Source organism: Bos javanicus, chromosome 22, assembly GCF_032452875.1.
Source record: "Bos javanicus breed banteng chromosome 22, ARS-OSU_banteng_1.0, whole genome shotgun sequence".
NCBI classification, from domain to species: domain Eukaryota; kingdom Metazoa; phylum Chordata; class Mammalia; order Artiodactyla; family Bovidae; genus Bos; species Bos javanicus.
The window spans coordinates 58,599,504-58,612,490 of record NC_083889.1 but is presented as its reverse complement, the minus strand read 5'-3'; the positions used below and the strand labels follow the sequence as shown (position 1 = coordinate 58,612,490).

At 57.7% G+C, this 12,987-nt stretch overlaps 1 protein-coding gene across 1 annotated transcript in view; it reads right to left on the bottom strand.

Annotated features, from left to right (window-relative positions):
• The window catches only part of NUP210 (nucleoporin 210), a 90,624-nt gene that overhangs the window by 51,306 nt on the left and 26,331 nt on the right, over positions 1-12,987 (bottom strand). The window contains exons 6-12 of the mRNA XM_061397248.1: positions 11,036-11,168; positions 5,492-5,650; positions 4,887-4,955; positions 3,607-3,713; positions 2,550-2,690; positions 1,600-1,737; positions 490-645 (exon numbers count right to left, since the gene is read on the bottom strand). Coding sequence (XP_061253232.1) covers positions 490-645; positions 1,600-1,737; positions 2,550-2,690; positions 3,607-3,713; positions 4,887-4,955; positions 5,492-5,650; positions 11,036-11,168 — 903 coding nt within the window. The remainder of the gene's footprint in view (positions 1-489; positions 646-1,599; positions 1,738-2,549; positions 2,691-3,606; positions 3,714-4,886; positions 4,956-5,491; positions 5,651-11,035; positions 11,169-12,987) is intronic.

The following is a 12,987-nucleotide window of genomic DNA, read 5'->3' as shown; positions in this document are numbered from 1 at the left end:
TAGGGTACCTGTCGGGGGGACTCCTAACTTGGATCTGAACAGGGATCAGAGGAAAGGAGCAGGCCAGTCTTGGGTCTGGGGGTTTCCTCTCCCTATGAATTTACAGCCCAGCACCCAGCAGCCTTTCTGAAGCAGAGTCCTAGCTTTCGGGTCGGAGGGTCTTCTAGAACGACTGCTTTGAGTGTCTCATGTTTCTGAATCCTCTGACCTCCCTTTGGGATCCTGGCGGTCCCACCCCTGCCCGGTGTGGGATGGGATGGCTGTCTCCTGGGTCTGTCCATGACCTCAGGGGCCAGTCTGGACCTGACCCCTGACCCCCCTCACCAGAATCCCAGCCAAGGTCAAGACTGATGACTAAAGGGTGCTTCTGAATTAAGCCAGAGGCTGGTTAAGATGGCGGCCCGATCACTCCCCAAGCTGCCCTGCGGCCGCCCCGACACAGGCCTCACCTTCGTCTCTCCAGGGCGGCCGCCCCGACCCGGGCCTCACCTTCATCTCGCCAAAATGCAGCGGGTTCTGCACGTCATGTGCCTGGATCACACTGACCCCCGTGTCACTGCCTGTGGTCATCATGCCCTTGACAGTGACCGTGGCCACCACAGAGCTCGAGGAGGACCAGCTGAAGTTCCCGCTGCCGCCGTGGGCCTGGGGAGGGAAGGCATCATCGGGTCAGCCCGCCTGCCCTGCCCCTCCATCCCTCTCCCTCTCACACCCTCGCTCACACGCGTTGGCATCACGTCACCACGTGGAGACACAAGGCATCAGCCAACGTCCAGCTGGCACCGCGCCCACCCCTTGTTCTCCCCGCCTGTCTCCTTCTGGTCCTCGTATTCCACGGACCTCTGACTGACACACACGTGTATGCACACGTCCCTGAGAGTGGCCCCAGGACCCAGGGGCACCTCCTGAGCTCAGGCTGCAGTGGGAAGACCCCAGCCACAGGGTCGTGACGTCCCTGCCCCTCCTGCACAGACCCTGCCCGCTCCAGTCATCTGCCGTGAAGTCAAGGACAGCCCAGCGGCCTCCGCGTCAGGGGCCACCACCCCCGAACCCTAGAGGGGCCGGGAAGGTGACACAGCTGCGGGAAGGGACAGCGGGTCCCAGGCACACAAGGACACTGTCCACACTGCCGGGAGACAGCGGGATGGACGGAGTGCGGCCCCCACGAGCCCCAGCCCGAAGGGCCCTGGGCCCTGCCACTGACGCTGGGGGGACTTGTGAACTTCAGAGACCAAGAACACCAGACGTGCGGCAGAGTTGGAGACGTCTCCCCCGCCAATTCCAAGGTTTTCTCTCAAGATATTTACACTGCTCCCAGAAAGCAATTATTTTTACAAAAAATAAAAACCACATGTGAAAGTTAAATGCATGCTTAGGACTTTCTTCATCGTGTTTTCTTTTCTATTTTTCAAGGTTTTTTCCTAATTACCAAAATACCCTGCTGTGATAGAAAACCTTGGAAGATACAGAAAGCATAAAGACTTTGATTTCAAATTCTTTCAACCAATAGAAGGTAATTTAACAGAAACAGAATGGAGTTAGAGCCCCAACACATGGAAACACCCAAAGAAAGTCACCCAGACGGAGTCTCCAAGTTACCTTTATCATGTACTGATAGGCGCCTGCCTTTGGTTGCCATGGAAACGTCAAGATGCTCGGATGAAGGGTGATGGGGCTGTGGATTTCCACCTCCTGCTGGTTCCACACAGGCACCCGTAGTGTGTGGACCCCTCCATCCTGCAAGGGGGCGAGGGAGCCACACACCAGCATGACAACCAGACCCCGTCCCCTCAGACTGTGGGGGAGTGGGAAGGAAGATGCCGGGTACCCTGCAGCCTTCTTCGTCTCCATGGAGACGGCTTTCAGTGGCTCTTCAACAGCCACTCGAGTCAGCACTGCTTGGCTGCATCCTCATGGCACATCCCATGGCCGGGCTGGTTGTGGTTATCCCCACTTTAAGGATGGGGAAACCGAGGCATGGGACATGAAAGCCACTTGCCAGAGCCTCCAAAGGAGAACCGGCCGCTTCGGTAGGAATCTCTGCCTGGTCCTCAGGCCACAGCGGCCTCCACTAGGCCTCTACTAGGTGTAGTCGGGAGATGAGAGTCCCGGCATCAGGCTTCCAATCAGTGGAATCTGCTCCCACTGAAACCGACTGGCCTTTCAAAAACGGGTGAGAATTTTAAAACTCTGAAGGACCCCAAACAGCCAAAGAAACACTCGTGGGTCCCAGTCAGCGCACAGCTGGACACACGGGCCCCAACAAGCGTTTCTGAACCCAGTCCTAGAGGCGAGGGCTTGCTTTTTCAGGAGTCAGCAAGGCTCAGATGAAGGGGGCTCTGGTCCACGACAAGGACAGAGGACAGGGGACAGGAAAAAGCCAAAGCCCCTACGCCTGATGCCACCGGGAGCCTAGAGTAGGAAGGACCCCCACGGCACCCGTGACAGCACTGAATCTTGGGACCCCGACTCCTCCGGCTCATGTCCACCCTGGGTTGGCATTTCTGCCTGCAGAGGGCCCGGGGTGGCCCAGGGAGGTGCCAACTTGCCTGGTCCACCACAGAGGTGAGGGCCGCCTCGATGACCGTCTGGCCCCACTTTGTCGCCCTGACATGATGGTACGACCCATTCTGGGAAGAAGCCAGCACCTCAAAGAACTCCACAGGTAGCATAGTTTCGATGCGGATGTTCTGGAAGGCAACACAGGATGGTGAGAGGAGATTCAGGGACAACTCAGGGAAGTCAGGAAGCGGGAAAGAAGCCACGTGGCCCCCAGAGAGCAGTCGGGCCAGACTGATGAGCCGCACGAAGCCCAGGATCTGAGCTCTGAGCCCCGAGCCTCAGCCCCTCTGCACATGACCCAATGAGCCGGTGCTCAGGAGCACAGAGCCACAGTGGCTCTCAGACCCCGTGGTCCCAACAAGGAAACCACCAAATATAAAGAACAACAATGGAATCCCTTAGAGGTAACATCCCCCCAAGACGGTGATGGAGTGAGTCTAGTAACACAAGGAAGGTGGTGGCTTCTGCCAAGTAGGCCAAAGGGAAACCTCAGGGCCCACAAGGAAGGTCTGGATATTCTCAGGATCCTGGGAATTGCTCACAAAGGAACGAATGCGACCAAGACACCTCTCCGTCTGCCTGTTTGTGTGAAGCTCTTTCCAGAACCAGGAAGCTACTGAGCTTGGTCTTAGTCGAGGGGCCTTTGGACAGTTCACAGGCATTTCTGGCCCTGAGCCGCTGTAGGGCTGGGAAGGATAGATTCTCAGTGGTGAGGTCCCTGGGCTAACAAGGAGGGAGCAGGAGGGCAGATGGTAGACGCCACACCCGCCACCATCACCGCCTCTGTGACCCTGCTGCTGCGGCCTCTTCTCCCTGCTCCAACCCTGATGGGAGTGCGGCCTTAGGGTGCAGACTCACAGGCTCACAGGGCCCTGAGATGCCCGAGGTGCCCATGACAGGGTTTCCTAGGGATCCAGCGGTACTGTAAGAAGCCCCCCAACTCAGCCCGCCTGCTAGGGGGCCCTATGATTTGAGGCGGCTCTTCAGGCACCTTCTCCAGGAGATGTACCCCTGCACCCGCAACCAGGCCCGAAGGGGACTCACATCTGACAGGTAGACCTTGTTGCCAGACTTGTCAAGCACTTCGACGGTGATTTCGTACAGACGGCCAGTCTCGAGCACCCACCTGCCACCAGGGTGGACTGTGAACCCTACGGAAGAGGCAGGTGCACAGAGTCTCAGCACTGCAGTCACAGGGGCCTGCAGCTCAGGAGGAGGGCAAACCAGGCCCCGTGAGCACCGGGGCCACAGCCGCTCCACTGCACGCCTCCCGGGGAGGGACCAGTGCCCGTGATTGGCAGATCTAATGCCCACAGCAGCCCTGAGCCCTCAGAACCCGAGCTGACCTCAGATGCCCCTGGACCAAACCTGAACCAAACCTGAACATTCACTCCTGGTGGCTCCAGGGCCCGTTCAAACTTGACCTTATCCATGGTGGGCCCAGCTCTGACCCACAGTAGGTCTGCACTCTGAGTGCACAGTAGGTCTGCACTCAGTGCACAGTAGGTCTACACTCTGATTTCACAGTGAGTCTGCACTCTGAATACACAGTAGGTTTACACTCTGAGTACACACTGAGTCTGCACACTGAATCCACAGTAGAGCCACACTCTGAGTGCACATTAGGGCTATACTCTGGGTGCACAGTAGGTCTGCACTCTGAATCCACAGTAGGTCTACACTGAGTGCACAGTAGGTGTACACTCTGATTTCACAGTGAGTCTGCACTCTGAATACACAGTAGGTTTACACTCTAATTGCACAGTGAGTCTGCACTCTGAATCCACAATACGTCTGCACTCTGAATCCACAGTGTGCACTCAGAGTGCACAGTAGGTCTACACTCTGGGTGCACAGTAGGTCTGCACCCTGAATCCACTGTAGGTCTACACTCTGAGCACTGCCCCTGGGCAGCCCCTGGGCCCTGGCTATGCTCCTCTGGGTCCTCTGTGGCTGGAAATTCCTCCCCTCCTCTCTAGGCCTCCAGCCTTCCCCTCTTTCCCTCCAAGACATCTCGCCAGCGTCCGCAGCCATGGTGCGGTCTGTGCAGAGCCCAGGTATAAAGCCAGGAGACAGAGCCCTGCCCACTCTACTCTGTCCTGCTTCTCTCCCTGAAGAGCTGGCTACCTGCTGGAATTTGGCCCAGCCTCCCTCCGCTTGTCCTGTACACAGACGGGGGAAGGACGGGGGTCAGGGTGGGAGCTGATGTCCCAGACCTCCCAGCTCGCAGATCTGGCCAAAGTGAGGCCATTTTCTGGGGGGCTGTTGCTTTTATCTGACTCTACCTCCTGTAATCCCAGACAACCCAGGACGCGCACACTCACCGAGGTACCCAGGCTCCACCACGTAGATTGTGCTGTTGGGTAACCGGGAAGCTCCCTGCATGCGGATGCCTGGATTTTGAGTTAAGGAGCACTGAACAGGCCGGCAGGCTTCAGTTTGGCTCCTGCGGCTCCGTCATTGTCAGCATCACACAGGCAGAAGCAAGAATGGAAGGCCCCCCGACTGACGCCTGCACAACACAGGTCTTTTCCAGGATCGGCAGCCACAGGGCACTTCCTCCACTCCAAAGGGGGCCTCTACAGGGACCCTGGAGACCGCCTGGGGCACGTGAACCAGTCCGGGACGCGTGACAGCCCACACGCTGGTGGGGACAGCCTAGACCAGGCCCCTAGGATGAGACCAGAGAACGTTCCAGAGGCGGGGAGGGGGGCTCAGCCCCAGCCACCGCCTCCACCTCGGCGCCTCTCCAAGGAGCCGTTCTGCTCAGACACGGTGCTATTTTGGTCCTTTCTGATTTTCAGACCTTGAGGGGAAACAGGGCTATTTTTAGCCTCGCCAAGGTTTCAGGGAGAAAAGTGACTTGACTTCCAAACAGCACGTCTGTGCAAGACACACAGGTGCGGCGCGCCATCCGGGAAAAGGATACTCCTGTGGCCGAGGACCAGGCTACTCTGTCCCAGCTGCACGGCGGTGACCGTCGATGTGTCCTGGGCCAGGACCGCCACAGGCCGGCCCGGGTCTCCCTGTGGGTCCCAGACGTTGTTCAGAAGCTGCAGCTCGTACTGATCGGAGGGCATCGAGAGTTCTGGCCACCCAGAAACAGGGATGAGCAAAGCGGGCGGAGAGAGCCAAGACAGGAAACGGTAAAAGTCAACATCATTCTCCCCCACCCCCACCCCCACCCCCGCAATCCCTGGACCCTGCGGTCAGTACAGCTGCTGGATTTTTTTTTTTTTTTTGCCTAATTTTTTTCAACACTTTCCATTTTAATAGTATTCTGCATGCCTGTGGACAAAGCTGACACTCTCCATGAATCTTCAGAGGCAATCAGTTTTCTATGGATGCCATGAGCAGCTTTTTTTTTCTTTTTTTAAATTAAGCACAGCCTCTGACTCAAACTGCCAGCGTCTGGCAGGATACCAACATCAGAGCCTTTTCTGCTTGTCAGGGAAGTAAGTGATGCTGCTTCTGCACTGAGGGGCCCAGGGCAGGGCTCAATGGACCTGGCCATCTTCTGGAGGTCTGCAAAGAGATGCTTGTCTGTGGTGCCCCATTGGGTTTCAAGAGATGGGTCTATAATTTGTAAAGAATTCTCTCTCTTGCTGTCCTGACCATCCATTGGTGTTCTTCTCTGTGTCCCGTTGTGGAAGAGAACTCACCCAATCTGGGCCAGGATGGAAAACAGTTTCCCTGGGAAATAATGGGTCCTACAAACCCATAACCTCGGGGTCTAACCTTCACATGCACCTCACCCTTTTCATCCCACGACGCCCCTGAAACCCTCACGTGAGCACTGGGGGACCTGCAGAAATCAAGACTGGAAGCTTGCTAGGGGCCCCTCAGTGGCGGGCAGCAGACCCGGGAGGCAGACCACAGGGAGCAGGACCCCGAGACACACCCTCTCCCCCATCTGGAGGACTTCCTATCAGATAGCCCACTCCCCGAGCCTGTGTGTGAGGCCGCGCTCCAGCCCTCCAGAGAGGGACCACAGTCAGCTTCCCCGCTCACCACCGCGTCCCAGGCGGGGGCTGCCCCAGGAGGCGCCCAGGACAAGGATCCGAGAGGCGTTTCAACCAGAACAACCTTCAGAACTCCCAGGAATTCTGAAGGGGGCGGGGGTGGGCAACGTGCCCATCTCCTGCCCTGGGGTACCAGCTGTGTGTTCCAATAAGTCCCCAGGAATCTGCCCTGGAGCAGAGTGTTCTCAAAGCTTGTTCCCTGGACCATCAGCATCACCTGGGAAGCTGCAAATAATTGGCCCCATCCCAGGCCCACTGAACCAAACTCAGGGAGCAGGGAGGAGTGGGGGGCCAGGCAGGGAGGAGACTGCAGGGGAGGGACCAGCACAGGCCTGGCAGGGGATTCTGACAGGCCTGGAACACAGAAGCCCTTCCGGTCCACACGGCCCACTTCCGGTCCACACGGCCCACTTCCGGCCCAGACGGCCCACTTCCGGTCCACACGACCCACTTCCGGCCCACACGGCCCACTTCCGGCCCACACGGCCCACTTCCGGTCCACAAGGCCCAGCGGTGGCCGAGAGGCTTGCAAACGACACACCCAGGGATCAGACCACAGCCGCCGTGCGTGGAGGGCTGCTGCTGCTGTTCAGTCACTCAGTCGTGTCCGACTCTTCTGCGACCCCATACACTATAGCCTGCCAGACCCCTCTACCCATGGGCTTCCCCAGGCAAGAATACTGGAGTGGGGTGTCATTTCCTCCTTCAGGGGATCTTCCCGATCCAGGGATCAAACCCATGTCACCGCATCAAGCAGGCAGATTCTTTACCACTGAGCCACCAGGGAAGCCCCGCATCGAGGAAGCATCATAACAGAAGAATAAGGCAACGCTGCTCCCTGAGCAGCATCACTTGGGGCTACTTTAGAAGAACCAGTGTCCTCCCTTGTTTAAGGTTCTCCAAACGAAAAAGGCCCTTTTTGGGAAATAAATAAACTGGCTCTGGAAGGATCTTGCACAACAAGATGTAACCCTATTTACAAAGCCCTAAGACAACGAAAATAAGGGACTTGCCTGGTGACCCTCTTCAGCACCTCCTCTACCACAGGACCTTGCTACTCGTCAGAGCTCCTGAGCAGGGAAGGCTTTGCAGACGTGAAAGGTGCCTGTCCGTCCACAGGCGGAGGAGGTGGCTCCTGGGCCCCAGCCCAGCCCAGCTACCACTGCCGAGGGCATGAGGCCAGCCCCAAGGGTGCCGTTCCATGGCCAGGAGGGCAGCCGGGCTCTGACCCCCCTCAACCCTGGCTGATCCTCCAGACGTGCTTCTGATCGCCGGAACCTCCACCCCCACCCCGTGTAGGCTGCAGGGATGACCACAGAGCTCCTGGGGAGGTGGGTCTGAGCCCAGGACAAGGAGAAGCACAGGGCCCTGCCTCTGAGCCCAGCCCTGCAGGCAGCCCAGTGTACACTCGCTCTGGGCAGCCACAGCTCAGGGTGCACTGGGTCCTTTAATAGCTGCGTCTTGGACTCAGGAACCCCTGCTCCACGCCCATCCATCTTTCAACCTCAGCCCAATTTACCCCAGGAATTTCCAGCAGTGCTGTCACCGAGGTCTCCTCAGACACCCCGTTCCTCAGCCAGCACGTCTCCCCACGTCTTGTTCTCATGATTGGTTACTGCGCCAGGCGAGCCTGCGACACCAGCGTCACACACGGAGGACCAAGCAGGGCCGCACAGACACCCCTCTTCCGGGCCCCTCGCCCCCTTCACCTGCCGCACTGCAGGCCGTCACTGGAGCCCCAGGTGAGTGGGCCCTGGGCTGCCCCCCAACCACTGCAGTCCCCCCAACAGTGCCCACAGACAGAGCAGGGGCTCCATAAACAAATGGGCTCATGAGAAAGCAAGCCGCCACTCAGCAGAGAAGGGAACGGCCACCCACTCCAGGATTCTCACCTGGAGAGCCCCAGGGATACAGCGTGAGGTCGCAAAGAGTCAGACGTGACTGAGCGACCAACACCCTCGCTTACACTGTCACTTAACGGAAGGCGGGCGGACGTCAGGAAATGAAAATAAGAAAGAAAAGGAGGAACGTTACATTTTGAAGGAAGAAAGACTGAGAGAAAACCTGAAGAACGGATTTGGGGTAACTGCCCTCTGGGTGTCATTCTCTGAGCCTTCTGCGGGACACCATACAAGACTGGGGCTTGCCAAAATCCAGGTCCCCTGTCATGACGCCGTCCCCAACTTCCCTGTCTGGCAGCCCGTTAAAAATGACAGCAATGTGAATTCTATGTCAATTAAAAACAACCCATCCAAAAACAAAAAAATGGACAACGCGTTTCCACCCAGATGTCTTGTTCACAGTGGCCCGGTGCTGGCTCCTCCCCGCCTGTTCTCCCCCAGCATCTGTCTGGAAGGCATGCCAGCCCGGGCGTCTGTTCTCCCCCAGCATCTGTCTGGAAGGCACGCCAGCCCGGGCGCCCGGTGCCACCAGTCATGCAGGTGTGTTTATTTTTAGAGGCATTTTCCATCTCATTACCCTACAGATGCAAGGAAGGCAGCTTAACTACTTCCTCTCCGGGGCTCACTTTCCCGAGTTCCATTCTTTGATTGCTACCGGAGGTCAGTGACCAAGCCCCAAAGTCCTCTGGGTGTCTTGGAATGCGCTGTCCGTCAGACACTGAAGGGTAAGCTGTGAAGTCCGCTTTATTAAATCTCCCCCAACCTCCCTGGTGGGGGCACGCCTCTCCACCCTCATCCACCCTGCGAAGAGGCCGCCCGCCCTGCCCCGGGAGGACAGAGAGCCGTCGTCGTGCGCCCCCAGGGCCGGGATGCCCCGAGCCTGCCGGTGTGGTATTACAGGCGAGGGCCTGGCAGCCCTGTGACTATCGCGTGTCTGTGCCTCGGCTTCCTCATCCGTACAACAGGGTAGTATTGAAGCCCCGTCACAGCGCTGTTGGGTCATAACGTGACGAGCAGGGCACCGAGGAAACGCCCACCACGGTCAGACGTCTCCAGACCGCCCCCATCCCGTCACAAGCTGCTTCTCAACAGCACGCAGGGGAGGAGGCATTGTCAGGAAGCCCCCCAGTGCCCTCTGGCCTTTCGACCTGTTCCCACCGCGGTCCCCCTGAGCACTCAGGGGCAGGATCCCGAGAACTCCACCCCTGAGCCATCTCCCCTTCAAGAGTCTCCGAAGGCCACACCTGGGTCCTAAATCTGGGGAGCACGCCAGCCTCGGGCCAGGACCCCGCCCAGCTTTGTACACACCCGCCTCCACACTGACACACGCAGAAGAGCCAGACACTGAGCGCCCAGTGCTCGGGGATGCTCAGGACCCCCAGTCTCCTGCCCTTCAGCAGGGCACCCTGAGTGGGAGGGAGCTGGACCCAGAGGCCTCCCCAGGCCTGCAGCGCCGGCCACACGGTAATGACGGATGACCCACCACCCTGATCTGCAGACCCAGCTGCGGAACAGGCCCAGGCTGCTCCGACGCTGGAGCGCTACACGCTTCTTAACTGCTGCCCTGCCTCACAGGCAGGAAGCCAGCAACTAGGGGAGGCGCTGCCCGGACACGCCTCGCAGCCCACAGGCCTTGAATGGGACACTCTCGTCCCCACGAGCCTGGACGCCCTGGGCTGATCATGAAACATGTATAAACTAAACAAAATGATGATGGTGGTGATGATAATTCTTAGCAGGCTTGGTGATGCATTAGGAACACTCACCACTAAGAACACATCACAAGTACACAGCGCTTTAGAGTTTCCGAAACAAATCCACAATAATTCACCCATCGTGCCCTCGACACAGGCAGAAAGGACCTGAGGGCTCCAGCAGAGACACTGAGCCCTAAAGCGGGGCCGTGCCTCGTCCAGGCCGCCCAGAAGTCAGTGCCAGGCCAGGAACAAAACCCGGTCCAGCGGAAGCTCGTGGCTTCTGACATTTTTCAAACAAAGGGATATAAGCCCCCAAGGACTGAAAGCAGGATCTCAAGGAGATGTTTGTTCAGCTCTGCTCACAGAGGTACTATTTTAATAGCCAAGAGGCAGAAGAAACCAAGTGCCCATCAAGCATGAATGTCCAAAATGTGGTCTATATAGACAGTAGACCAGTACTCAACCTGAGAAGGAGGGACATTGCGACGCCTGCCACAATCCAGACAGACCGTGAGGATGCTCTGCTCGGTGAGATAAGCCGGCCACAGAAGGACAGACACTACATGACTCTACTTACATGAGGTCCCAAGAGCAGTCGGGTTCATGGAAACGGAAAGCTCGAGGGTGCTTGTCAGGGGCTGGAGAAGGGGGCTGGGGAGTTAGTGCTTAACGGGCTCAGGGGAAGACAAGGAAGTTCTGGAGATGACGGTGGCGATGGCTGTACAACAATCTCTCGATAAATGTAATCATCGTCACTAAAATGCACACTTAAAAAGTAGCTAAAACAGCAACGTCATGCCTATTTCACCGCGATAACACGGCCGCCTGAGCGCGGCGCTGAGCGGGGACCCACCTGTGATTTTCCCTTGCCTGATCTTCTGCACCCTGTAGCGGATAGATGTCCCCACCAAGAGGTAGACGTCATAAGCCGGGTTCAGAAGGATGTTCTCCAAGATCAGCAGCCTGACCTCCGCGGGGTGGACGTTCTAGTGTGAGGAAGAGACAGAAGGGGAGGTGAGCCCAAGTGGGGGTCGGTGTGGGCGAGAGACAGAACCTCTAGGGCTTTTCAGTCTGTTCACTGAAGGCAGCTGAGGCTGAGAAACCCAGGCATCACCTTGGGACGCCCCAAGCCCCAGGGGGCCCTGTGGGAGCGGGGCAGGCGATCAGAGGTCATTGCCAAAATACCCCGAGCACAGCACTTTAGAGGGCGTAGCCTTCAGGTCAGTTTTAAATAGTAAGAAGCACAGAGAAGAACGAGGAGCCAGGAGCGATGGCCATGGAGACAGAGGTGCCAGGGGCCCTGGGGCTCCACGCAAGAGCCCCAAAGGCCGGGGAGGTGGGGAGCTTGCTCGCACACCAGAGGAGGAACAGCCGTGTTCTGACAAGCGCCCCCTGTTCAGGCCACCCCCCACCAGCCCGCCTCTCATCCCCACCCAGACTCCCTCCTCAGGGAGCATCATGACAGACTCTGAAGTCGGGGCAGACCACCTGCATGGAGTCCGGGGCGCCCCCGGGTGATCAGACTCTATGGGGCCTGCACCTTCCGCTGTCTTGGAGCTGCTCGTCACCCTGCAAGTTGGGGAAAATGGAGGGCAGAGCAAGGGATCCTTGTCCACAGAAATGCAGACATGTGTTCCCTGGAGGACAAGCAGTGGTCATCCCTGGACACAGGCCAGTTCTGCGTCTGTCTGTAGATCTCTTTGGGTTTTCTACTGAACCAGCTCTGACATGTTACATGCATCCTCGCTTAAGAGGAAGTCAAGGTTCCTGTTGAGGTTCCTGCATCATTCCCGGTGAGGATGTAGGAAGACCCTGCGCTCACCCCCTCCCACGGACACACTGCATCTACAGCTACATATGCAACAATTTCCTCTTAAAAAAACCCTAAAAACTGGCAAAGCAACTGCTTCACACAGGACAAATAGCAGGGAAATCACATCAAAGCGACTAGGATCCCGGGACAATCTCGTCATAAACCTCACCGCTCGTACAGACCACATTCACAGGGAACCCAAACCCGAGGCTTCTCCCTGAGGAGGGAAGGGTTCGTATCTCACATCAGGCTCCCCACCTTTTAAGACCAGCGCCTGAGAGATGAGCCTCCAAAACATGTGGTCTTAAAGACCTGAGTCGGGGGCTTCCCTGGTGGCTCAGTGGTAAGGAATCTGCCAGAATCTGCAGGAGACACGGGTTGGATCCCTGATCTGGGACTACCCCACACGCCATGGAGCCACCCAGCCCGGGCACCACAGCCACTGAGCCTGTGCTCTAGAGCCGGGGAGTGGCAGCTCCTGAAGCTCACACACCTCCAGCCCGTGCTCTGCAGAGAGAGAAGCCACCTCAGTGAGAAGCCTGCGCACTGCAAGCAGGCACTAGCCCCCGATCTCTGCAACTAGAGAAAAGCCCACACAGCAGTGAGACCAGCACAGCCAAAAATCAATACATGCAGTTATGGAAAAAAAAAGACCAGAAGGGCTGTGGGGACTGGCAGACGTCCCTGAAGGGCCCGGCTGTGCAGAAACCTACTGCCCCGGGCCCAGAGCAGGCACAGCCCGGGGAAAGTGCTCAGGGAATTCCCTGGTGGTCCAGTGGGTTAGGTCTCAGCACTTTGGCTGTCGAGGGCATGGGTTCGATCCCTGGTTAGGGAGCTAAGATCCCACAAGCCGTGTGGTGGGACCAAAATATCAGAAAGGAAGGAAGAAAAGAAGAAGAAAGGAAGAAAGAAGATGCTCAGATGTGACGTGACAGAGACTCATCGCCCACTGGACTCGTTCCCGCCAGCGGACCCTCGCTCGGCCATGCCCA